Raw genomic sequence first — 26,935 nt, 5'->3', positions numbered from 1 at the left:
GACTACCGCACTACGTCGCGAAAGATTGGGAAGGCGGACGGCGTGGAATAGGCAGAAACGAGTGATAGAGATATTTCGTGCTATCGATAGATAACTCTACCCTATCCATTCTCTACCCAACTTTCGCATTTCTCTTAAAACTTCCACGGCTGCAGCTGGCTGGGGACACGGCCGTGGCGCGGGGAAGCGCCGCGAGGGCGGAAAGAGAGAGAGAGGGGGAGGGGGGGGAGGCAGAAAAGAGAGCGAGCTGAAACTTTGTTCCTACCATAGCTCACCGATTGACGGGCAACACATCACATAAGCGTGGCGGCGCGATTCCGCGTTTCCGCGATCTCGGTGGTCGGGAAAATTCTGACTCGCGTTCTATTAACGGGACGTGCTCGATAGCGTTATCTACATATTTCTTGTGACTCGAACGATGCAGCGGTGACCCGCGTCGTCTACGTGCACCCGCGCTGCCCTCGTACCATTCGATCTCGAGTTTCTTCCTTTCTCTCTCTTCCTCTCTCTCTCTCTCTCTCTGAGTTTTCAACCTCCTTTTAATTGTTCGGAGGGGCCTTTTATTCATGTCTATGGATAACTCATTAAAACTGCAGAAAAGATTTCGACGGGCACGACAAGGAGCAATTCGCCGGTTTTCCAAGACCATCGAATTCCAGATTTAAATCGAAATCGGATTCTATTCAAGAAATTTGATTGCTTCTTTAAGTGCGCCCTAGATCGCGTTTTATTGTTGAAAAACGAAGACCGCTCGGGAGAGACTATCGAGAAGTTAAGTAAAATTCACGTTAACGTAGAATTATTGTACTTTCACTAATTTATAATCAGGGCGTAAACAATAAAAGGTGATCGGAATTAGCAGCAGATACCCGGGTGTGTCTACGATTCTACATAATTCAGATAAAAATCGCAACAACGTTCGAAGCCGCGAAGATCGCACATGGCGATTATATTTAATTCCCGTTCGTTCCTTTTGTACCTAATTTTATATAAATTAAAATTATAAACCATTTATTTCATTATTATATATTGTAGATATAATGTATGTTTCGATTATTTTTTAAAGCCAAAAAAGATTGACTATTTGAGATTTTAAAAAAGGGAAAAAGCGGAAAAGGACGCAGAGAGCGAAAAAGGGAGAGAACGAGAGAGCGAGGGAATAAGCGAGAGAAGCTTAGAAAAATCTGTAGTTGTACGTTCCCTTTCATGCCGTTTTAGAAAACTCCTTTATCAGAAGGACTGCGAGGCTGCAATTCCTTTCGCTTCCCAGTGGCGTCGTAAAGGATTGCCATCGCGCGCAAAAGTTAGCGAAAGAGAGCGGAGCAAGAAAGAGGCGGACGGGGGAACGCGGAGACTCTCCCTTCGCGACGAGTAGAAACCCCGAAGAAGTTGCGCGGCCTCTTCCTCCGGGGGGAACTGAAATTAGGTTTGCAAAGAGGTAAACATCAGCGGGACTGTACGTTTGCATAAACGGAAGGCGTTGCTCGCACGGGGTGGAAAAGCGAGGTGGGTGCAAAGAGGAGGAAAGGGGGGGCACGGTGACAAATGCTTGTCGCCGCCGTTGCCGTTACCACCGTCGCCGTCGTCGTCCTCGTCTTCGTCCTTCTATTTCCACTCGTTCCTCCTTTTACTTATCCCTCTTCTTGGTCGTTGGAAGGTACTTCGCGTCCGACCGCGCCGCAACTTTTGCAAGACGGAGTTTGTTTTTGCGCCATTAGGGCCACTTTGTTCGACTGTAGTAGGAGCGCCGCGACCTCATACCTCCGCAAATATTTCCACTCCGCTACCGTGGACAAGGGGGCGAGGAAAGGAAGGCCGGGTGAAGCGTAAGAGGGACCCGCGTATGATACAGGTCGGGAATGTTATGCACACGAAGCAACTAGGCGTGCACGTAGCCGGGATATAAATCGTCAACTCGGAAAAAGGTTGTTAAATTCGTAGTTGCCGTTTCTTGCGGCAAGAAGTTTCGCGTAAGAGCGGTATCTTTACGACGTCGCGGTAAGAAAGTCACGGTAAACGCGCTACCATCGAACGTCCGCGGCCAGGAATTAAGATAACAACGGGCGCAGGGGCAAGAAGATTAAAAGTAGGACCCGCCGTGGCAAAAATTTCTCCCCCGTGCTCGCTTACTTCCGCCCGATAAAGTTCCGCGGTCAAGCAGAGATAGAAGAATCAAACGAATAAATAATTAAAACCGGGCGAATCAGCGTGGGCGGAGAGGGGGGTGGAATCGGGCACGAAAATGAGGATGATAGAAATGATTGCAGAATGCAGATTGAAAGTAGCAAAGGGAAAACGGGCGTACCGCGCTTTAGAAAAGACGACGAGGCGGATGGACGTCGGTAGGACCGCGATGCACACTTCGAGAGCCATTTCGAGGTACACGCGTACGCTCCGGTAACCAAGACGGGAGGCTGCGGGCGCGGTAAATGCGCGCGGTAAGCTGCTGTCATTAAAATGTTCCGCAAGATCGACTACAGCCTAGGTTCTGCGGTGGCGCGGACGACGGTAATGCCCTCGCGCTCTTTCTCTCGCTTCCCTCCGTCTTTATTTCACCACCCGCCTGTCTTCTCGTTTCATTCCCCGTGCATTTTACCTTCTCGTCATGATCGCGCAAGGAGATGTTGAGAATAAACCGACAGCGGGATGGGGCGCGCTTGATGGACATTGCATTGTGCTCCGTAATGATGCGTTCTCTAGCCGGCGTAAATCGCACGCGTCGGCGACGACAATGCGCTCGGCGCTTTATTGAAACGCGCATTTTAAAGTGAAAAGAAAAAAAAAAAAATTTGACGCGTTTACTTCGTCGGCGTAAATCAAAATTTGATAATAAAATTGCTAATGGGAGGTTCGGTCAATTTGCAAGCACTTTAATAGAAAGTTAAATTTATTAGCTTTCACACGTAACGAATGCCGGATACAAAGTGATAAAACTTCTGTACTTAAACATTCTTTTTCATTAGCGTCAAAGTTTTAATTTTTAATGCGAGACATTCAAAATCTCTCGTCTTTTAAATCTCACTTAATCTACATTTAAACCCAGTGCTTTGCTCATTACTTTCGGTCTTTAAAAAAAAAATTTGCGCAACGAAAAATATATCTAATAGTTGTTTATTAATAAATATTTATGAGCCCCGCTTTCGGGGAGGTTTCTTTGATTGAGGAGAGGAGACCCGCGAGTCCGGCAATTAATGAATATCATCCAGTCTGCTAAATGTGCTTAGCTCGCGATAACGTAACGTCATGCACAATGATGGACGAAATGCGAAAAGCATCTGTTCGTGACCGAATTATTGCCGAGGATGTCGTCCATCATTCAACGAATATTTTTAGATGCGGTAACGCAGGGGGATACGTGCGGAAACTCGAAACATTTATTTTGCAGAATGATTAATGTCCCGGCTTGGGAAACGGGACAGTTGACGCAGTGCGGGGGTGCACTCGGAGTCTGCGCTGTTTTACTGTAATTAGGGCCATATTCTTCAAGGTTTTCTTTTTTTTCTTTTTTTTTTTCTCTTTCGTAAGATCGCTTAGATAGCCAGTGTCTCGAACTGAATTCTTTGCTCCCTTCGAAAGGTGCTTTCCCAATTGCCAGTGTCAGCGGTTTTGCTAAGAAACGACGGATTTTATACGCGAATAGGCCGACGAGAAACGCTTGTTGATTAACAGTGGTCTTCTATTCATGGATTTGCACGTCGTGCGACCGGTGCGCGGGTTGGCTCTAAACAGAGCAATCAATCTTGGCTTAATGAACTCTTAATTATTTCGAGGACACGCCGGAGCGGGGAGGGAAACTGCCCGTATAATGGAGGCACAAAGTACGCGCAGCCGACTGCATGCAAGCACGGGGATGGCGAAGGGGATGGCGGACGACTCCGTGGGTCCGGGGGTGCTATTAGATAAATATAGGGAGGAACAGTGCCACGGGGGAAGAGCAACGAAAATGAAAATAAAGGGGCACTCCGCAACTACGGTTCTCCGGCCCCATGTGCAGCGGGCCGGCGCTGAGATACGTTTCCGACGCATGCTGCGAGAGCAGAACTCTCTTAACGGCAAGAAAAAAAAAAAAAACAGACAGACTGAAGTGAATGACGTTCGGGGCGAGAGATCGACGCGAAAAAGTCTTGCTCGCTCGGGTAATTTCATCACGCCTTTAGTTCACGCGAGCTTTCAATTTAAAAAAGCACATACATCGACGACGTATATAATTTAATTTAATTTCCGAAATATATTTTCGCGCATATATAATATATATATATATATGAATATTTTTTTATCAGGCAAATACTAAGCCTTGATTTTTCATTTTGTTCCTCATTAACCAGATGACCAGGTGAGGTCGTACAATTTCGCTTTCATCTAGAAGGTATTACTTCATTAACTTTGTTTACAACCCGGGAGAGAGAATGACGTAATTTCAGGACGGGCGCCCAGTCTCGTCTCCCTCAAGTATGAGGAAGAAAAATTAAAAAACATTGCGGGTCGGGTCACGAACGGCTTATAATATACACTGTGGAAATTACGCGGGCAGCCCCGACGACGTAACTTCGAAAATTACGCGAGTAGGGTACGAAAAGTTTGCGCGATCTAACTACTACGAAGTCAGTCCACGGTGCGGCCCTTATTCACCGCCCTCGTGGGACTTGGCCACGGCACCGGTTATTACACGGAGGGTTGGTCTCGGCTTGCCAAACGTGCCGGCAAAAAAGTCCCATTTAATACGACGAAATTCACTGTGACGCACCCTGTACACATCGTGAGCCGCTTAATAATGTATTTCGGCTGTCGCGCATCGCTCTTTATTAAACCTCGACCGACACGTGCAACCGGGATCTTTCATATTTATAATCAAATGAGACGACACTCTCGGAACAGAGATTTATATTTCGAGCGAGTTAATTTTTAATTGATAACATTAATAAATAAAACATAAGTCTTTGTACGATCGTCGCTGCGTAATTACATAACGTAAGCTAATTGTGCTCACGAAAAAGAGATCGAGTCGAAAGGGGAAAGACCGACAGTTCTGCAATAAAGAACTATGTTATATAAAAATGTGAAATTGTTTTTTTTTCTCTTTTTTCCTTTTTAAGTAAAAATGCAAATAAGGCTGCGTGAAATTTCAATCCCAACCAGTTGCAGCAATCATGAAACTCCGAGATCATCCGAGTAGGTTTTCAGCGCTGTTTCCTTCTTTTTTTTTTTTTCCTCTTTTCCAAGCCGCGAGTATAAACGGGCGCTTATTCAGTAAGCGGGAAATATCCGAACGACTGATACGCGACGCTGTAAAAACGTAGCATAAAGAATTTCGATGTTCCCGGAATGCCGCAATGATAAGCGAGTACCCGCGGAGTATTCGCATACCAATAATTCTGCTTCAATACGCCGTCCGCTGATATTGACGTTTTCACGAAAGGCTAAACCGCGTGATCGATATATTACGATTAGGTGTCACGATACGCGCGCCTTCCGAGCGTGAAAGCCGAAACGGCAGGTTTGATCATAAAGCTGACGGGCTAGTTTAAAGGCAGGCGGATATTTATCATCGTTCGGTGGGAAAAACGGGAAAGGCGGTTTGCGTAATACATGAACTAGACGTGTGTAGCGCGGGTAAGTAGCCGGATACTTCTTTCGACACCGCCGGGGAAGAAAACGAAAGTGTCACGGCGGCGCAACACGCACAGCTGAAGGTGAAATATGCACCGAGAGCGAGAGGAGGAGAGATAAAACGGGGCGCATAAAGCGGATATCGCGCTTTCAAGCCGAGTAGTCAGCTAAATAGCCCAGGTCGCAGATGCATTCCTTCCGAAGTCGTTTTCGCAGACGCCGTCCTTGGCGCGCTCCTTTTTATCGCGTACAAAACTGAAGTGAGATGAGTCAGAAAAAAGAGATACGGACGGAGGATAGGGAACTTTCGCCGTAGTCGATTTCGACCCTTTCCAGGAGGGTTTATGTCGCTCACTGTGGCAAACGACTTTGCCTTCCCTAACGAGGACATACGGTGAGGCTCGATAAGGAGGATGGCTCGGTTCGACTTGGCGAAAACAGGGTTTCGCCGGATCAGAGAGATTTCGAGCGCGGGCGACGCCGCGCGCGAAACCGAGCGGAGAGAAAAAATATTGACGATCGTTTTCGTTCCTTGACGCTGACCTAAATTTTACCCCCCTGTTTCCCTCCTCCTCCCCCCCGGAGCTTTCCGCATCGTTGACGCAGCAACGGCAAACGCTCGGCTCGAACCGATCTCTCTCTCATGTTCGTCCCTTAACCGTTCTCATGGCCTCTCATGGCCCTTCTATTCGCGTGCTGATTTGGCTACCGATAAAACCGAATATTCCGCCAGACCGTGATTTCTGAATTTAGCGGCGACGCGATTATGCTAACGCTCTTTATTGCCAGGTGCCGTAAAACTCGAACGTCTTCGAGAATCGAGAATTCATAATGCCGGAGCGCATCGACCAGGAACAACGGCGAGTTTCTCGTGAAAAGCGCGGGGATCGAGCGATTTCGGTTTCTTTAATAGCCAAGAAACGTATGAAAATTTATTCGTAAAAGTATTACGTTAAACATTTCGTATTAATTTCGAGCGGAGTTACGTATCTCTTTTAGATAACACAAATATTAGCTGAGATAAAAAATTCATATAAAAATTGATATTTTTGTTCGTTAATTAAGTGATCCTTGCAAGCGAACGAGATTAATGTTTCGCAACGGAGCGGATTATTGCCCCGAACGAACTAGTCTTTATCACATGGATTTAAATGAAAAAACAAATCAATATTCATCGTTACACTTTTATCTACGTCGCGCAGAATGTTACCTCGCCGAGCGTACGTTTCATCAGAAACCCGGCCTCGTTGCGTCCAACGAACACCGGGGGGCCCACTGGCCGATAACGAAATTATCTTAATCCGACTCGATCGATTGACAGTTAGTCGATTGCGCGGGCAATGGTAGACGGTCCGCGAGCCACGCGGACTGACGGGAACACGGTGACCATTGTATGTCACATACGGAATCAATGTACATATATTTTGATGCCGGCCAGTCGACAATAATGTAACCATTGAAATGCCGGGAGCCGAGCTTATATCGAGAATATAACGAGCAGAATGATGCGCACCGACGCGATAAGCACTCTTGATGTGCCGATGGCTGTCCCTCGTTCCACGCTAAAACGGTGCACGCACGATTTGTTGCGACATTATAAGAAGATTATATCGGAGACAAGAGGTATCGCGAAAAACGTCACATTTTAATACGCGAGGTTATATGTATATATAATTGCGGACTGCCGGTGTCATTTGTCAGAAAATAATTGCAAAGTGCAATTTTCTTTTTTTTTTTTTTTTTCTAAATATTCAAGCGACAGAGTAAATTTATCTTTACGGTGGATAATTAAATCATACTTTCACGCAGATAATTACGTGGATAATTACATAACGGCCGAGCAGTACGTGCGCGAAAAGAGCTATGTGCATTTATAACTAAACCTAGGATGCCTGTTTCGTAAGAGAATGCGTAATAACTTTCAAGGCTTTACGAAAAGCAACGGAGAAACTCCGTTCGCGGGTGCCTCGTAAATTTATGCAACGACCTTGCTTCCCCGCTTCGGCCAGTTGGTTAATCCCGCATGATGTTTTTGTACTAAGCAGATTCTCGTACGAGAGTACTATGTAATAATAATGTAATATTCTGGTAACCATATTTCGTGGCGAAAACCCGAACGGTATAAAATTATCTGTGTTTCCCCGAGAAATAATTCATCATCGAAACGTTAATCGGATCGACCCGATAAAATAAACCGCATAATTATTGGCCGTTTAATATAAGAATATTTTTGCGTTCGCGACGTAAATGAAGCGAGAGACGTATAATTGGCGATAATGATTTAGTTACCGCGACGTCTATCTATTATTAGAAGAATACCAGAGTGGCGAATACACCGGTAACTATAACGTGCGTCAAGGAGATAAAATCTAATTGTATTATCAGCGAGACTTCGTTAAACTAAAATCGTAAACCTCGGTCGGCGCGGTATGTGTGACAAATGAATTTATGGAGTCCCACACGCGATACGTGACTCCAACGGCGGGCAGGAGCAGCCAGAAATTTGCGCACTGTGGCGGGCATAAAGGAGTTTCCGTGTCAAGCGAGAAGGAAGTCGAAGGCACGTACGACCTCGGGAAAAAGACACGACCGTAATGGCCGCCCCCGGTTTGCGCCAGTTTTTGGATTCCGCGGAAAATGGACGTTGCGCTCTCTCCGCCATAGGGATTTATTAACGTAATCTGCTTAGCCCTGGAGCGACATCGGGGGCTCGGGCCTGGCCCACTTCTTTGTGAAGCACTCACGTCAAAGAGAGGATGAAAGCCGACCTTACTTTGCGTTTGTATCCCTGCTTCGCGCGTCCGTATTCTTTCACGCTGTAACTCCGCTACCGCCGCTGCAGTGCGGCTGCGAGAAGTAGATACGGCCGGTTCGTCGCGGCCCGGTGAAAAGAGACGAGACAACGAAATTAAAAAGAAGCACTTGGCTCGCGAGCCCGGGCTGTTTGTCTGGCGCAAAATATCCCTCGCAGCAAGACGCGAAAGTACACAACGGTCGCTTAATTAACAAGTGGATAAGCTATGGAATTTTTTTTTTTTTTTTCCCTCCCCCTGCAAGTTATAAGGGAGCGCGCCCTGGTAATGAGGATAATAAACGCTAATTCGATAAATTCCGCTGGACCCGCTTTGGCATTTTTCGCCGCGCGCGTAAAATTCGGCGCATAAATTATACCTCAGACGTGATAATGAAGTGAATTAATCTTCATGGAGGACAGGAACATGACGAACGGCGTAGCCATACCGAATTTCGGAATTCGATCGGTAGCTGCTACGTGCCGTAATGAACGAAAAAGATCGTGCCAGCGCGATAACAAATAGCCCAAGTATCAGCGAAGATCGAAGACTTTCCTTCTTTCAGCCGGGCGCAACTGTCGAAGTCCTCAAGAGATTAATGCCCCTGCCGGCCCCGGTCGCTCTTCCCTTTCTCTCCCGTACGAACTAATTTCGTAGTCACCGATGGAATTTCAAAAAATGTGAGATATCTATCTCGCCGAGGGGGGAGGGACGCCGGGGGGGAGTGGGAGCGTTCGGGAAGTCTTTCGTTTAATCATGCCGCGTTCGGTCGATGGGCCGCGTTCGGTGGCGAGACAGCGTTGTGGAGAGACTTTAAACGAGCGAGCGGCAAGAGGAAAACCGGGCGAGAACTTGAAGCGGAGAAAAAGGAAGAGACGGAAGGTGGAAAGACTGGGGCCGAAATCGATATTTAAGGCTGCTCTCGTTCCTGTGAAAATTTAATAACCCGTTCCCAAGTATGTGCCCCTCCCCCCTCCTCCCCGTTCTTCTTGAGAAGAGCAGCTATCGTTACCGTGCACACGTGTAAACGTTGGTCCGCGCGGCGACATTATCGCGCGATATTAAATCCCGACGTGGTAGAATAATTGAAAGAAAGAGGCAAAGAAAGAAAGAGAAAAAGAGAGAGAGAGAGAGAGAAAAAAAAGCGAGCTTCAGGAGGGAATGGCGGTGCGTCATAGGGGAGACTGATAAAGGTAGGTCGCATCGAACTTCATTTTGCAGCGGCGTGCATTTCGCCGATCGCGCATCAATGCGAATTGGAATTCCGAAATCGCGGAATGTATGTACGGATGAACAATGTCCAGTCCAGCGGTTGCCGCACACAGCGACGTATGTACATGTCAATGAAACGTTTATGTACGCCGTTAAAGAGAGGTGCATTCCAGCCTTGGGAACGTTTATCACGAATGACGCGTATCCGGTGACATAATTCCCAAGAACTTAATCTACACACGCGAACATGTCAGTTCGTTACGAAACTTGCGCTCCTTACTCCCGGCTGCGTTATACGAGGACCGCTAACCGGGCAACATTCCGAGATAATCGCGTAGATAAAGTTACAAATAACTTGGCTTAAAATTTGACGCGAGCCCCGCGAAATATTCGTCGCAGGGAAGCTCGCGGCGGGCGTAGCTGAATGAAAATACTGCATAAACGAAACTCGGCGTCTGGTCTCAACGCGAAATTCTTTTGTCTACGAGGCGCTTCGCGGACAATGCCGTTTAATCTGTACAACGCGGCAGCGAGGAGCCATCCCGTTCCGTTAGCCTATGCGCCAGTATTTGGTCATGCTGTGTGTCGATGAGCGAGCATTTGACGAGAAAAGAGATTACGCTTTAACTGGGAGCGCGATAGATTCTATCTGATGCTGATGCCTCGCTATCTGATGCCGAGTGATTGTCTAGATCACGATCGATCGTTGAATCGATGTTCGCAGCTATCGTCTTTCCGCGATACAATGGAGCAATTATCGTTTCCAAATAATTCTTCGCGCCGAATGGAGGGCAGCCCGCGGAGGCAACGAGCGACGTATACGCATTCAAAACTGATTTTTGTTTGTTTCTCTTCTCGAACGGACGGGCCTTTTTTTTTTTTTTTATTTTTTTTTCCCCGGCAATTTATTTGCGAAAATGGAAAAGAGAAACGCGTTTCCCTGAATTTTCAACGCGGTTATACACCGCGATATCCGCGAGGGTATCTTAAGTAAGACATACGTTTACTTAATCAATGTCGTCATTAAAGTGAATCGAGTTCTTGCGGTCGGAGATCACATTGGAGGGAAGACGTCCGTCCCGCCGAAAAGTAACCATTAGCGAAGATCTATCGTGTCCGATAGGGGATCGGAGAAGTGGCAAAGAACACCGAGAGAAACCGAGGACACTCGACTGTCGTGGGAAGCATTGCCCTGGGTTTTCGACCCTCCCCTACCGCGCCCTCTCCTCCCCTTATTCCCGTCCTCTTGCAACACTCGCGGACACAGTTCACGGCGAGGAGAGGGCGAAAGCATAAAACGTCGTATAAGTAAAAAGAAAGAAATAAGGTCGGTGAACAAAAAACGCGGGGGAAAAGAGCCGGAAGAAAAATGGAGGACCTAATGAACTTGGAGAAAAAGTTAAACAGAGGCGGCGGCGATGAAGGGGGGAGGGAGAAAAGGGAGACGAAGCTTTTTAATGAGCGCTTTGTACGGGCAAGTCGATTTTATCGTTCGGTCGCTTCTAAATATTGCCTCCTTCGCGCACGAACGCTCACGCGACGGGCGCTTATCGCGTATTATCGGGAGCCCGGTGAAATCAATCTTAGATTCTTAATTGTTATAATTATTCCATCACCTACGAGCGAGTAACCTCTTGACATTTATTTCCAGTAATAGAACCGCCGCGCGATCCTTTTCTCTGTTTTCTTAAAATACCCCCCCGGTGAAGATATTAGGCGAGATTACGAAGTTCAAGCGCTTTAGTCAAGAGTCAAAAAACGCCAAGCGCGTTCCTTTCGCGGAGAGAAATCGCGGGCGCGCCTCTGCGCGTTTCCCGCGTGTTAATTCGCGACAGTCGCCGGCAATCCCGCGACGAACGAAACATTAACGCACGTGAAGGAAATCCCGGATAATTTGGACGGCCGCGGGGAACGAAACGGCCCGTGGTTCCGCGGTAGCTTTATTGCGAATTTATGCAACGTTTAGCCGCATGACCAATTAGAGATGCGGCGACCGCCGCGGCGCTCGTAAGCTGCGCGCTACGGCCGCCGGAAAAATTATGCTTATGCATAACCGCGGCGGCGGCTTTATGGTAATATTGTGGTCCGTGCTGAAATCTTCTATGCGCATATACAGGAACGGCATTCGTCCCCATAGTGTACCAGCGTTTGCTCTATCTCCGAAATCCCGGCGAGCCAAACCGTTTTACTCCTCCCCCGCGCGCTCAATTCAAATACATTACCGGAGAGGCGCGTCTCTCTTCATTTCGCGGGCTACGCCATCGCGTGCGACTCCGCACCCCAAATGGAATGCGTGTCGGTGTCCGTTCGGCTGCGAAACGCGGCGCGACGTTTGTATAAATATGCGGCGGACCGGTGGCTTTATTCGCTCGTAAACGATATGTTTTCACCTTGATATTAAAACTCTGTTTCGATATTTTTCTTCGTGATATTTTTTAATATGTATCAGAGAAAAACCATGCGCGCGCTATGAGCTCGCTATTTTTTAAGGAACCCATATTCTAAACTACGAAAATAAAGTCATGCGACTCACCAATCTGCATACAGCGGAGTTGTGGAATTCTGCCGGTGGCTGTAACATAGAATAAAACATATTAATGTAGACACGTTAGTATATTAATTAATATAAAGATAAAGCTTTATTTTTATAAAGATTTTTTTTTTAAAAAGAAATTTATATTTACCTAATAGTTGCTCCGCCGATGCATGATGCCCTTTCCCGGACCTGCTCCTCCTCTCAGACACTTTTGTAGACGACGGTGGATGCAGCTGCGTCGATCTGTAACAAAAAAAATATATATAATTTAATAAACGCCAACAATAAAATCGATTAATTCAGGCGTTACATTAATTTTTTACAAATAGAATTTTGCAAAACGGACACTTGAGATGTTAAAAAAATTTTTTAATACTAAAGAAAAGGGATTATTATTTTTGACGAACGAGGCAAGCGTGTAAAAGTGTGTATTTTCGCACTAATTAATTTATTTTAGAATGTTCGCGTTCGCTGTTCGTTTGGCGTTCGGTCGCTAAATATATACCACGCCTTAACATCATTATCTGATTTGGAGACGTTGAATATAATGCCATAAAAACTTAATGGAAAAGAATTTTGAAGATGAGGCAAGGGCCATCGCAGTCAAGTTAGACCTTTTCGTCCATTTCCGCTTTACGGTAAAGAGGTCTGGAACGTCTCCGGGACGCCCTTAACAATACAAATGCTTGTCGTATTCTCGACGGGATCCGCGCAAACGATGTCGCTTGGCATTATGAAAATACCGACCCTGGGCGAAGTAAAGGGGCTCGCTGCGCTGTCGTTCCAGAGACACGAATTATATTGGAAACAGTTTCCAGCTGAGTCAGGTTCCGCGTAACGACTAACTACTCCGTTGAAGATTTCATCCCGGCAGCAGAACTCGCTGTAATATTTATGTTAATATTTACGTGTTTAACGCAAACTGAGCGAAAGATTTGGAGATCGTTACCGTTTTAATTATCCCTCACGGTGCTTTACAACATTAATTCCAGTGTCGACGAGCACCGGGGGGCAATATATTTAATTAATTCTCAAGAAGACGGAACGTTATTACTTGCGAATGACGCGGGCACGTTTCGGCACGAGCTTATCGCGGAGCGGGATCGAGCGCGAGCCCGAGCTTAATCGGCGAATCGCTAATCTAAGTTGCTCGATGCACATCTTCCTGCAAGTCACGCGCGCGAAATGACTGATTTAAGTACCCAGGCTCTCCCGGATGGATTTGACAATAAGATCGAAGGAGAGGTTCGAAAGAAGAATAGTTACCTCCGAAGACCGATTCCCATTACGGTTATTACTCGTCGTCCGGAGTAACAAGAACCCGGTAGATTGCCTCAAATCACCGACTGCGATCCGCCTAGCAATCAAGCCACCCCGTTTTTCTCCGACCTACCGATTCTAGCCGCCGACTATAAGTTACCTCCGGAACTCATTATCGATCGTCGCCTTCTATAACGAACTTTAAATCGATGATCGCGCTAACGAGATGTCCAGGCAAGAACTCTCGCCTCCCCTCGATCCACGAAACTTACAAATTGCATCGAGCCCTTCGTCGATGGAAAAATTCGACGGAGGCGTGTTTAATATATAAGTACGCGAAATTAAAAAAAAAAAAATCGAAGTTACGATTTTTTTGGAAGATATATCTTATAACTGTTACAAATTGTAATTGCTGTCACAATAGCTGCAAATAAAATTTATTGCAAATATACTTGCGTACTGTTATACTAACGTAACATTAGTAAAATATTTTTCCCGATGTGCTCAATTTTCGACGTATGATCATTTTTCCTTTTTTTTTGTTTCTTTTTTTTTTCCTTCGCCGGGTTTTTTTTTTTTACTTATCGCCTCGGTTGGCGCGCGAACTAACGAAACGTGTCGATGTGAAGTATTATTTTTCGCCGGGTCTTCGTCGTTGGCGGTCGAGATATCATACAAACTGCAAATTGAAAACCCGAGCCGAGCAATTTCGAGCTGGCGGCGAAGCGCCGCGCTGGCGATCGCGGCCGCTCTTTCCTTCGCGTCTATACGTCTGCTACTTTTCCCTTTTTTGAACTATGCTTGAAAGCACGAAAAGCGAGCGGCATATCGTATTTACACAGCCGGCAGCGCCTGCTGACAGCCAGACAGGCCGAGGGAAAGAGCAGCCGCCATTGTGTTCCAGTGGGTCACATATGGAACTGTTAGACCGTGGTAGTGGAACGAGAACAAACAGTTGTACACCAACTTGCTCGATTAAGGACGATTGAAACGAATCCCTTTTACCTACGGTAGGGAGTATTTTACAGCGGGCTTTATGTTTCGCGCAGACGTTGCAGATCGACGGCGGGGCCGAAGAAAAATTGTGTGCTTTACTTTTCCGCAGAATAAACTCGTACCCGTTTTACCGCGCCCGCGCTAACAGAAGCGGAACGATCCTGAAACTAATCCAGTCACACGACGCCGGCGAAGGATATATTCATTGCGATCAAGTGTCGCGGGAAGTACGATCGGGGTGACATTGCCGCCGCCGCCGGAGAGCATTTCGTGATTGATCGAGTATGCGAAATTGGCGCGGCTTGATTGCCCATGCGGATCAAAGCGTGCCTGCGTCTGACGCGCGATGCATATCGTGACGGTAACGTAATTGTAAATCCAACGAACACGGCGTGTCTGCGAGTCGCACTTATATTCCGCGACCGCAAAAAAAATTTGCCGCAACGATTCCGCCGTTCCACGTGCCGATTTCCCGCTTCAATATATCTCTCGAAGCGTGTATTCCAAGCCCGAGCGAATATCGCGACGGTCGGTGCTTCTGTACAATGCGCACGCCACGACGTGCGAGAGGGCGACGCGAAGAAAGAACAGACGCGCCCCCCTCGATGGGGGAGGAGGGAGGGAAGCTCGGAAAAATACGCGAGACCATGGGTTACGGTGATAAATCACCCTCGATCTTACTCGGGAGATCTTTTCAGGTTCTTGTTAGCGAGACGTCGGTCTACGGGGTATCCCGAGAAGCGGGCGAGCGGGGAAAAGCTGACTGCGGATAGCAGGGGGGATCGGGGGTGCAACGGGGGGTAAATCTAGCATAGGTACCGCCGGCCTGACGATAAGATGCAGTTCTTCGCACGCAACAAAACACTACAAGATTCAGGTGACGCTACGGTAATCCTACTTGACTAACATGAGCTAGGCGTCTGGCGGTCGGAAGAAAAATTGCGGGTAGAAGTCCCCGCCGTAGGATTTCCGTTTCTCTTCGAAAAAGTAAATTGCGGCCCATGCAGCCTAGCACTCCCGATAATTAAAGTGCCGTATTAGGAGCGTCCGTTCGGGGGAGGCAAGAGGAAGAAGGAAGGGGGGAGGGGAAGAGGAGGAAAGAGCAAGCGGAGAACGGGTCAGACTAAACGGCTCTAATCCCTTTCCCCGATTGTCCTAACAACTTCGGCTCTATTTATTCTCATGAGTTTACTTAAGCCACGATCGAACGGGAACGCGGCGGTTTGGAAGCGGAGGGAAAATCGGGTTTAGGGATTCAGCGACCGTATAATACCGATCAGAGAGGTAATCGGTCCTGCAAAAACGGCCCTCTATCTGCGAGTTCACGGTCCGTTAAGTAGTCCGTGAAATAAATTATTCGACGGGCGCTCGAAGTCGCGACGAGACGAGGACCTCGGCAACGATAGCCGGACGCGCGATCGTACGGCCGTCGAAACGTGAAATATATAATTTGCACCCGCGCAACCGGCCCTCCTACCTATCGAAAGTTAATTGTGATCCTCGGCATACAAACGCTCGGCTCCGTGCCGCGACTCATTATTACTCGGCTTTTACCTCGCGCCGGAATTCATATCGCGCAACGCCCTACGTGCCGAGGAAAACTTCTCTTATCGCATCCGCGCCTATATTTTATTCCGACCCGCCATTCGAAGTTCTACATTTAACTCGTCTCGGCGAAGCTGTGCGAGCCTCGGCCGCGGGTCTCGGACAAGTAACGATTTTCAATAGAAGCTGCAAATACCCTTATGTGTGCCACCGTCGTGGACGACAGAACTCGATGAATGTGCAGAAAATGCGGCATTGTTAACGCTCAGTTCTCGGCCCTTCCGCGCATTTCATTGACGATACGTGCGAGACAGCCAGGTCTTAAACGAAAATTCTAGGCGACGATCGGACGGAGGCCAGTACCGGAACATTTACGAAGAAAGAGCTAAGATTATTTTCTACCGAAACTAGTCGAACGTTACCTAATATTATTTTATAAAAACCACGCTCGTGTCGGAAGAGCTTTTTTACGCTGCTCGTCAACACGGACCAACCAACGGGAACGTGGTGGACGGCCCAGCTGCGGCGTTCTAACGTCCTCCACCTTTCGGAGCTCGGTGAATCGCGTTATTCAAATTCGCGGCCCCCAATGCTATTTTTCCGGTATGCCTCGCGAGAGCGCGCGTCTGCCGGAAGAGAGAGAAAGAAAAAAGGACGACACGGGGACGCACGCGAGATCCACCGATTCACAATCGGTCGGGTGGCGTATCCGTGAGAGAGAGAAAGAGAAAGAGAAAGAGAGAGAGATCCAGACTCCGCGACTTCTCGCATTTTTATCGCTATCGACGATCGCATTAAGGCTCGGGCAGCGGTATGCGCCGGGGGAGGAATTAACGTCGGCGGGATCGCACGACAAAACGGATGCGCGCGGAATATAATGAGGCTCCGCGTCGAGACGGGATGCGGCGAACGAAAGAGATTAAATACGCGTCTCTGGAGCTCGCGGGAAGGAAAGGGGGAGAGGGATCGGGTGGAGGATGCGCCCGGGTTTGCGGGGACCCGGTGCGTGCACCGCGGCGACAGTACGTATCTCAGCTGTGCGCCGCACGTGGTGCGGGGAAAATGCATGCCGCGGATACGCGCGTGGACACCGCGAATGTTTCATTTTCTCGGGATTAAGTAACCGCCACGGCTGTTACGTGCATGCGCTCGCCACTATTAACGATTTAATTAGCGTAAGTTTTCATCTCTCGGATTACGGTCGGAATACCGGTCGACGGGAGCGTGCGGGACGGAGACACAGGCAGCGGGCCGAGGCGGGGGAGAAACGAGAATACGAGGGGGCACGAAGCAGAGCGCACGGCGCCCGTTTTTCACCGAGGCAGCCGGCTTATTATTGCGTTTTCGCGGATTACGTTCTCCGGGCTCGCGGCAATTTGCCGCTTGCGTGTAACGTAACGAGTCGAGAAAGAGTGTCATTAATTTCGCGCGGCTCAGGAATCGCGAAGGAAACGGCGAAATCGCTGGAGATGGACAAACGAAACGTCGTAATTGAATCCCTCCCGACCGCGAAAGCTTTCCTCGAGTGGAATACTTGCGCGCCCGTGCGTAGCCTCATCCTCTCGGCAAGCGTAATAATCGGAGTAACGCGCCGACCTATTATAAATCCTGTTTAGTTTCCCTTTTTTATTTTTTTTTTTTTTTAATCTTATAGCTACGTTTTCCCGGCGAACGTTTATCGGATTTATTTAATCGACGATTCTCGCGATCGCAGCATCGGCGCTTTTCATTTCGCCGCCCGTTGTTTTGATTCAAGTAGAACTCCTTCCGGTAAGAACGTCACGTCCGGTGAGTTTGAGAGACATGCTCGTGACACCAAACTCGGGTGGATTGGTCGACGGGTTAGCCGCTAGAGAGACAACCGCGACAGGCGTAGAAACGAGAGAAATGGGGGGCGGTACGGGAGGGAAAGGGGACAAAATAGAGGGGCCCCCCTACGCGTACTGTGTGCTCTTCTCTCAAACTATTTATTCCGGCACAAATCGCATTACCAACTTCAACTGCAAAATTGACTTCGTCCAACTTTTACGGCGCCGCTTCCCTTGCGTCCCTTCGACGCCACCCGCACGGTCAGAACTTCGACTTGTACGAGGGTTTACCAAACTCAGTTTAAGAAGAAGAAGAACTGTTTCAGCTGTAGAAAGAGAGACGCATCTTGCGGGACTTTCTCTCCGACCTGGTCGATATAAAATCGCATGACGCGAGAGCTTCCAGCGGAATAGCTGTTTGGAAGCAGTTTGAGCTGTCCGGTATAACGAAGCGGTATCGTAATCGTAATATATTGTTATCGCCCCTTCGTCGATTTAATTTTAATAAATTAATAAATAAAAAAAAAAAAAAAAAAAAAACCCCCGTGACATCGTATAACCATTATTATCAGATCTAATTTGTTCGAATGCCTTTCTGCAATCACAATAAGAGGGAGACGGAAAGCGTTCGCGCGCCGAGCCGAGCCGTTCGTTTGCACTTTCTCGTTTCCTCTCCCGCTTTCATGCCCGAAGCAATTTCATTCGATTTCATGTGCACAAGTTTTACTAGTATTCGCGCTTCAACTGGTGCGTCCAATCGGAAATCCGGCAAATGTACCGCGGCCACGGCACCGCAATTCGACGGTATCATCGCCGGGGAAACGCGCGCCGCCGTGATTAATCAAAACGATAAACTATTCCTTATTAATAAGCCCTAAAGCGGTTCGCGCCCGAAGAGTGGGGCTATAATTCACGGCGGAGCAGATACCTTCTGGGCTTCGCATTAAAATTGAAATTAGCCACCCATTTGTCTTCCCGTTTGGCTTAATCGTGACTAGCCAGGTGATTTATGGTTTTCACTTCTGCCGGGCGCGAGTGTAGTTTCTCCGCCTGAATACGGCGGCAACGCGTAATGCAATTCAAACCCAAAAGCCGTGGGGAGGGGGCGGGAGAGAAGAAAGAAAAAAAAAAAGGGAAAGTTTTCGGCGCAAGGGCGGCGCGATGAAAAGCGCCCTGCTTACGGCCGCGTTGCGTGATCGCGCTATAACAGCTGTTGGAAAATAGTTCTGCTCAACTCGCGGAACTCCTTATTACATTCGAAACACGCGTGGTCGTCCCGTGATATAATGCCATTGCGTTATATCACCTCGTGCCGTGACACTGGCCACCGTTTACACCCGACTCCGTAGCTAGTTTATTGCATTTTAATTGCTATTAACTGCCGTAAACTTAGCGAGAAGCCGCCCGCGTGTAGCAAGTATGCGGAACCGCCGTCGGTTGCTGTGATTTTCTCTAGACTCTATGAATATGCAAGGAACCCGCGAAGCAATGTAGCACGGATCAATCGATACTAACGACGGTGTGACTAATGTACTTTACGAATTGAATATATTTGTTTAATATTATATATTCAAGTGGGCGAGGAAATCATGCATTATAAAAATGATAGCCGACGGTAAAAAAAAAAAAATTACTATTATAGCGTGAGTTAATAGAAGCGTAGGTGGGGATTATCAATTATGAATCCGCGAAGCAACATTTACGACATAAAAGTTTCAGCGCATTGTCTCTCGGAGCACACGAACTTCGGATATGAAATTTACAGAAAATATCATTACATAGACACGTTCGTAATAGCTTTCGCAACGCGTTCGAGGAAATGCAACAAAGGTTTCTGGTTCTATATCAGGTAGACGTGCACTGTTTGCGAACACTTGCTCTAGTTTCTGATCACGCGGTGGCTAATGTGTGCGCTCAACCACATTCTGTATTTCATATTGATGTGCAAAACTTGATATCACCGATTTGCGTAACAATCAGTACGCAGAACAGATTTAAATAGATACGTAACGCGTACGGTAAATCTCGCGGGATTATAAAGTATTACGTGATCTAACGTCCAGCTGTTAGCGTCATGTATTAGAAACGCGGACGCTTAATGGATCTTTTTATTTTACGTACCTATCATTGCAACCAATAATTTCCACATCCCTTCAGGCGTGCCTCAAATACCGATCATATCGTGGTAATATATTTTCTAAATCGCGCATCATTATTTCCGAAAATGTAATCTCGCGTCAATTTTCCATCGGATTAAATAATCATAATTAATTATTCGCGCGATGCGCGACGGAGATAAAAAAAAAATATGTAATTTATAAATTTTTCTAATTAGAAAATATTTCGAAATATAAAATTATGTGTACGCTTAGAAAATGAACGAACACAGCGACCGCGAACATTTCTCGGCAATGTGTGCCGTTGGTGTGTTACTTTTATAATGATTAATTTCCGTGTGAATATCGCGTTCGCTTGCTAAGAGTATGCACACCTTCAGACATCGCGTGTTTTCTTCCATTATATGAAATTATTCACGCTTCTTTTTTTTTTTTTTTACTTATGGGAAAGAAGTTGATATAACATTTTCCGAAGGAGATGCGTTACTTATATGGTCATGGTAGGACGAAGCAGAACTCCGCTCGAGGTTCTCTTGCTTCCTGATTATTTAACGAGTCATGTTACATAGTGAACCCGATGTAAATTTAGTTCAAGGCAAACCGCTCTACGCCACCGTAAATAGCGAAATCGGAGTTGCATGGAGGGATCGTAGACAAAAGTGGGGTTTGTCAGTCGCTGTCGAAAGAAACGATCTACGCCACTACGTGAAATAACCATGCTGCGTTTCGCGATGCAGTGGTCCCCCGAGCGCGGACACGGTCAGGACCCTGAGGCTTGAAAGGCTTCGCCTCGGCGAACTAAAAAACGCGTCGAAACGAATTAACGGTCAGTCGATCAGTGCCGCGATTTCGGACGTCGATGGATTTTCGACCGTACGTATCATGGAATTGATTTGGGTGTTCGTTCTGTTTCTCGGATTTGTACACCCGTCCCGGCTGTCGCACCTCGAAGTGGCTTATCAGTGGAAATATCTCGATTGGGTTTGGCCGAATACACTGCTAACGGGGAAAAACTTTACGCTGGGCAATGCTTTCACGCAAGACGTGGATATCGACAGGCAGGGCCGCATATTCGTCACGAGCCCGCAGTGGTTGGACGGTGTGCCAATTAGCTTGTCTTTGGTGACTAAAGCGCACGGCCCCGGTGGCCATTTACTTATACCGTATCCCAATTGGTCCTGGCATATATCGTTCAGTTGCGACAGCATCGTATCCGTTTATAGAATAGCGGTAATTTCACAATTCGTTCGATTTAAATTGTGGCAGAAAAATTTTGAACGCGTTACATTTACACGAATGTTTTTTTCTTTTTTTTTTTTTTCTTTCTCTCTCTCTCATTTTATATATACTTTTTTATTCGTTCAAAATTTTTACGCTATCAATTTGAAGCTTAAAAATGTAACAATGGATGGAATTGATGGATTTGGCATGCAATCTTTAGATCGACGAATGCAATCGTTTATGGGTGATCGATACTGGCAGAGTAATGATGAGAGCGGTTTGTCCTACGAAAATATTAATCTTCGATCTGGCCACGGATCAACTGATCCATAAATACGTGGTGCCGGATGATCAAGTGTTGTTCGGGAAGGCAGCATTAGTTACGCCAATCGTCGATGTCGGAAAAACGTGTCTCGATACTTATCTCTACGTGGCGGACGTGGATCAAAATGGACTGGTGATTTATGACTTATATCGTGACTATTCCTGGCGAGTAAACAACACCCGCGGCAACGCTTTTGGCCCGGACGAGGATGCTATGAATATTACTATCGCCGGCGAATGGTTCGACCTGACCGACGGTACACTCGGTATGTCACTGTCGCCGTTAGGATACTTTAATCACAGGTACCGACGCTAATTACTATCATACCGTATTCGGTTCATTTGCAAATCGAAAAGTATACTACATAAATTTTCATCGAAATTCCACTTGATCTCGACGTACCGCGGAAAAGTTCAACAAGTTGAATCTAAAAATATTGTCTTTGATCGCGGCGTAATAAATTAATTTCCACGCGGCGTAATAAATTAACAAGCAGCTAATTAGTTGTCGGAATATTTTCTTTGCTTACGCGGCCGTTTCGTTTCCATCATCGTCGAGAAGAATTTCGAAAATTTCTGCGGTACTTTATAAATGCGACCGAAGCTCGCTACGAGTATGCTAATCGGAGAAAGATATTCGTTATCTATCGTTTACCACTTTCAGATATCTGTACTTTAACTCGCTCGCGAGCTATCATCAGAAATACACGGATACGGCTTCGCTGCTGCAAAGCGAGTACAGGGAGCCGGTAATATTTCAATCAAATTACAAGCGCGCGAGCCAAGCGGGCGTGCAGGCGACCTCCCGAAGAGGAGTAATATTTTTCCAATTGGTCCAATTAACTGCCATTGCCTGTTGGGACATCGGGAAACCATTTACTCCGGAGAACGTCGTGATAATAGCACAAGACGAGGAGACTCTGCAGTACGTGAGCGGCATTAAGGTGATCACGAATAGGGCCGGCGAGGAAGAATTGTGGTTCAATACTAACAGGCTTCAGAAGACGATAAACATGAGCCTCAAGTCGACGGAGACGAACTTCCGACTAATTAGGGGAGCAGTCGACGACATTATCCGGGGCACGAACTGCGAGCCGTCCGGCGCGAGAACGAGAGCGCCGGACCCTATCATCTTTTGGCATCAAATATAACTCGCCGAGACGCCTTTACGCCTTTCATTACCTCACTTGAAATGTCTTTATTTATAGCAATCTCCCCCGCGCATTTCGACTGCCTTGCCATTTAATTACGACTTGCGAGTGAAAACGATGAATGAAATGAGTGAATTTACAATGTATTCTTTTTCTCCAAATAAATTCGCGCGCGGTGACGCGCTTAAAAAAAAAAAAAATCGTACTCTTTTCTACCACGTCACGTTTCGCGCTCGAAGATGGATTTGTAACTAAAAGCGACGGCTCGTTCGCATATCTGCGCGCACGGCCGAATAGAAGGACGGAGTGGCAGCAGGTCTCTGCGAATGACAGCCGGAGCGTGTAGCAATTTAGTTAACCGTTTCATTGCTGCCTTTTGAGATGTAACGATGAGGTCTGCCGGTGACACGAACGCCGCCGCGAGCCCCGAATGTTTCGACAGGGTGGCTTGACGCCGTCAGTAACGGGGGATCGTCGCGCTCGCGGCAGCGACGGCGGAAAAGGAGGAAACGACGCGATGAATTTCTTGCCGGCGAAGTTTTACCCCCGGCTTTTAGGTACGCCGTCGCCGATTTCCACGCCGGCCCCCCCGGAATAAATGCGCATTTACGGCGAATTGTTCGCGTTACTACCCTCCGGGATACCAATAGGGCGCGCGCAATTCCGGGAAATTCGTGTCACCTACTTCTCTTTCCGCAGCGCGCGATTCGGCTTGTGACTAATGGCGGCATATTGTAGAAAATTTGTGGGATGTCTTCGGTCCTACAATTAATTAGGAGCCCCCCGTTCCTCCCTACGGGACTTGTACAGTCCTACGAATATGGGTACTTATTTTTAACGAAGAAAAAAAAAAAGTCTAATTTTTCTTTCTAATAATATTCTGTGCAATTTTCAAAGATAAGCCGGCAAATTTCTTTTTTAACACACATTTTCAACGCATTAAATTATGAGATAAATAAATTTGGAGATACGAGAAAAAGAATCGAGAAAGGATTTTTCTCTTCCGTGCTTGCGAACACGTTCGTGATATTATTAAAAATCATTGTTTCCGTTTGCCTCTTAAAATTTGTACGGAAATAAATAGAGTGCCTGCTGGAGTAGAGAGTTGTATTACTTTCGAGGGACGCGAAAAATGGTTCCGCGCACATGCACACAGCGAGGCGAATATATGGATATGAATAGGCGGAAATATTACGTAGCGCGGGAAAGGGTAATATCCGAAAGAAGGAGGACGAAGACGGCGAGAGAGAAACGGGTTAGCGAGTGAGAGAAAACGTTAGTAAGTTTACTTTGTATGCCACGCAGTGAGAAAGTTCCATCCAGCTGTTAGTCGCGTCTTCCTTAGTTTTCCTCTCGATGAAAACTCACTCGCGAGTTTAAGCTTCCATCTTCCAAGCACGCGCAAGCGAGTGAAAAGCAAATAACCGAACGTGGCTCTTTACCTTCCCGCTAGGCCAAAGTAGAAACGTAATCGCAGCGTAATTAAGCGGCAATAATTAATCGTGTCGACTCGAAAAGCTCAAATTAAAAAAGAAAAAAAGAAACAAATTAAAAAAAAAAAAGAAAAAAGAACGAACGGTCCTCAAGTGCGTGCATTTTAAAGAGAGCTTCGCGGCGGGAGACGCAATTTTTTTTTGCGCGGAAAATAAAATGCCCGATGAATGGACCAGATGAAGGGACAAGGCTTGACTGAGAGCGCGAATATCCGCGAGCTTCCTGAACTGATTTCTATTTTGTCACTCGGCCAATCTCTCGGCTCCGGTATCGCTAGAAATAAATAACACTGAATACATCATCCCCCCGAATTGCCGTTATACAGGCCGCTTGTTCTCGTCGCAAATAGAACCCTCGGGAATTACGCCGCGGAGATCGGCGGCCTGGGATGGGTAGACGCGGTAATACTGGTTATCATCGCGCTGATTGCACCACCCCCACCCCTGCGCTGCACTCGCTACATTCATCGAGCTATCCTTCCATTGGTACCTGCACCTGACCCAGTGCATTTCTACCCGAGCTATTCATTACGATCTACAACGATCGTTCCTTTCACGATACATCGATGTACGAAAATTGGCGAGCGGGCACGAACGGGGGAGGGGGAGGAGGTTTATGCATTCATACTTGCCAGACACGTCATGAATCCTTCCGCTCGTCGCGGAAGGGCTCTAAAGGCCGTGCCGTGTCGAGATTACGACGCTTCGCCGGCGAGCGTACAAGTAATACACGCTCGATGACCCGGCAATTTTCAAAAGGGGGGGAGAGGAAGTTTTACAAGGAAGATCCGGCGCGTAATTTCACCGAATGGGCCGTTTTACAAATTAACTCTTCCGAACTTCTGGCTGGTCGTTACACTTTCCCGCCGTAAGCGGCGCGAATTATTTTAATTGCGCGCGCGCCGGGTCTATTTTCTTCTCTCCGCCGGCGAGAGCGAGAGAAAGAGAGAGATAAGAGTCGCCAGGGCGGAGTTCTGCGGAGAAGCTCACGGAGGAGCGAGATCGCTGAGATTGGGGGGGAGGAGGAGTGATTTGCAGGTCGACCGTAAAACGATGACGGCTAGTTTTCGCGGTGTGATATTTAACGGGCCGCGAGTTAAGTCACGTATCGCGCCTCGTGAACGCCTAAGAAAGCGAGCGAAATGTCCCACGGTCGGCGTTGCGGCGGTCGGTCCCCTATTATTTGCACAACCGCGCTGCTCCACGAGGCCACGCGCGCGTGCACCCGCGGCAAAGGTAACGAATGGCAGAAGGTAAAGCAGCCACACCTTCGTAACGCGCTCTCGTCTGGCCTCTCTCCGCCGCGCCGTGCACACGTACGTGTTTACGTTGCGAACGCGCTACGTCAGGCGGAACTAACGGTAACGAACGGTTGCGAGCGTAAGAGACCGGTTCCCCGTGGCAAACGACATTTCGACCGAGCCGTTGCACGGCGCGGTGCGTGCGGTGCGAGAGGAAGCATGCCATTTGCGAGATTCCGAAGGAGAGAGCGAGCGGAGTTCGCGCACCGCTCGCGGCAAACAGATAGAGGGATGGATGAGTTGATTTATACCGGCAACGACGTGCGCCGCGGTCTCGCGGTATGAAAATATCAAAGGCGCGATTAAGATTCATCCGCTTGCCGGAACTAATCGCGACACGATATTTAAAATGGAAATTGCGACCCCGAGAATGTCGCTAATTGCACGGACGACGACGGTAATATACGGCCGACGGTGACGCGTCAAGCGGGAATATAAATTGAAGACGGGTAAGGGCAAAAATCGGGTACCGGGATTTATCGCGGGCGAGGAAAAAGTTTCGCCGATATTTCGCGAGGGAAATGCCCGCGCGCGAGAGCGGTAGATAATCTCGACGATCATCTCGGCGCGACAGCTCGAAAGTTCCGGCCGTTTCGGGAGAACGTAGTGCGTACTCCGCTGGTTTATAGCGGCCCTGCGGTCGTCGGGCTCCGAGTGGTCAGAGGAACGGCGGTACAGCGGCGTTATCCATTTGCATCGTAACTAGTCGCGGCAGCAGCAACGGGAACGGTAACGACGGTCGCTGTTGACGGGGTTGTGTTGTTGCTGCTGCGACCGGGCAGACGCCGACCGAAACCGGCGACTGCATCTGCATCGTGCCGAAGGGTCGCAGGGGGTGGGCTAGTAAATTACACGTTGACTAGAGCTGACAACCGCAATGCGTGGCACACACGGCCGTGTGCGCGCATGAGCCTCCTGCGCGAGACGCCGGTGTGTTTATGCGGCCGGTGAGTCCGAACACTGTCAGGATGGCCTATGCCCGGCTACTCTCTCTCTCTCTCTTTCTCTCCCACACACATTCTCCTCCTCTCTCTCTTTCTCTCCCGTGAATAATAGACGAGCCGACCTTAATAAAGACGCGGTGGATGCTCGAAATTCTCGTCCGGCGTTCCATCGGTCGGGCCGAGAACGCCGCGGTTCCGCCGAATTGCGAACCGACGCTGCCGCTGCGTGACGTACCGCCTCGGTGACGCACTCGTTCGCGTTACGCTCCGTGCATAGCTCGTTCCATGCCCGCATTGCTCAACGAAAGCGCCGAGAGGATATATTGTACTTTCTTTTATGGAGTAATAGAATTATTTAAAACTGTCAGAGAAACTCCCGCTATGAATAAATCCGAGGCAAGGAGCGTAAGTTTCGCGGAATATTTAACGATCACAATAAATTCCACTGCCAATGGTAATATAATAATACATGCATAAGAACCGTGAGCTCTCGCGAAGCCGGAATATCGCAGATTACGCCGGGCGATTTGCTTCCCTTCTCGAGGGCCGATAATGTTACGCGAACGCGTGTCTCGCAGCTATTGTCTTAACATTAAAAAAAAAATATATATATAAAAAAAAGAGTACA

General features: G+C 47.8%; 2 protein-coding genes across 5 annotated transcripts in view; both read left to right on the top strand.

Annotated features, from left to right (window-relative positions):
* Positions 1 to 26,935, top strand: part of Bru3 (bruno 3) — a 535,780-nt gene that overhangs the window by 108,024 nt on the left and 400,821 nt on the right. The gene's annotated exons all lie outside the window — the stretch shown is intronic.
* LOC139110317 (dopaminechrome tautomerase) lies at positions 15,177 to 22,779 on the top strand. Its single transcript, XM_070669997.1, has 3 exons — positions 15,177 to 21,103; positions 21,315 to 21,721; positions 22,083 to 22,779. The coding sequence occupies exons 1-3, from the start codon at positions 20,756 to 20,758 to the stop codon at positions 22,567 to 22,569; spliced, it is 1,242 nt and encodes a 413-aa protein (XP_070526098.1). The 5' UTR covers positions 15,177 to 20,755; the 3' UTR covers positions 22,570 to 22,779.

Source organism: Cardiocondyla obscurior, linkage group LG20, assembly GCF_019399895.1.
Source record: "Cardiocondyla obscurior isolate alpha-2009 linkage group LG20, Cobs3.1, whole genome shotgun sequence".
Classification (NCBI taxonomy): Eukaryota; Metazoa; Arthropoda; class Insecta; order Hymenoptera; family Formicidae; genus Cardiocondyla; species Cardiocondyla obscurior.
Note: the sequence above shows the minus strand (reverse complement) of the source record. Positions and strands in the feature narration are given on the sequence as shown.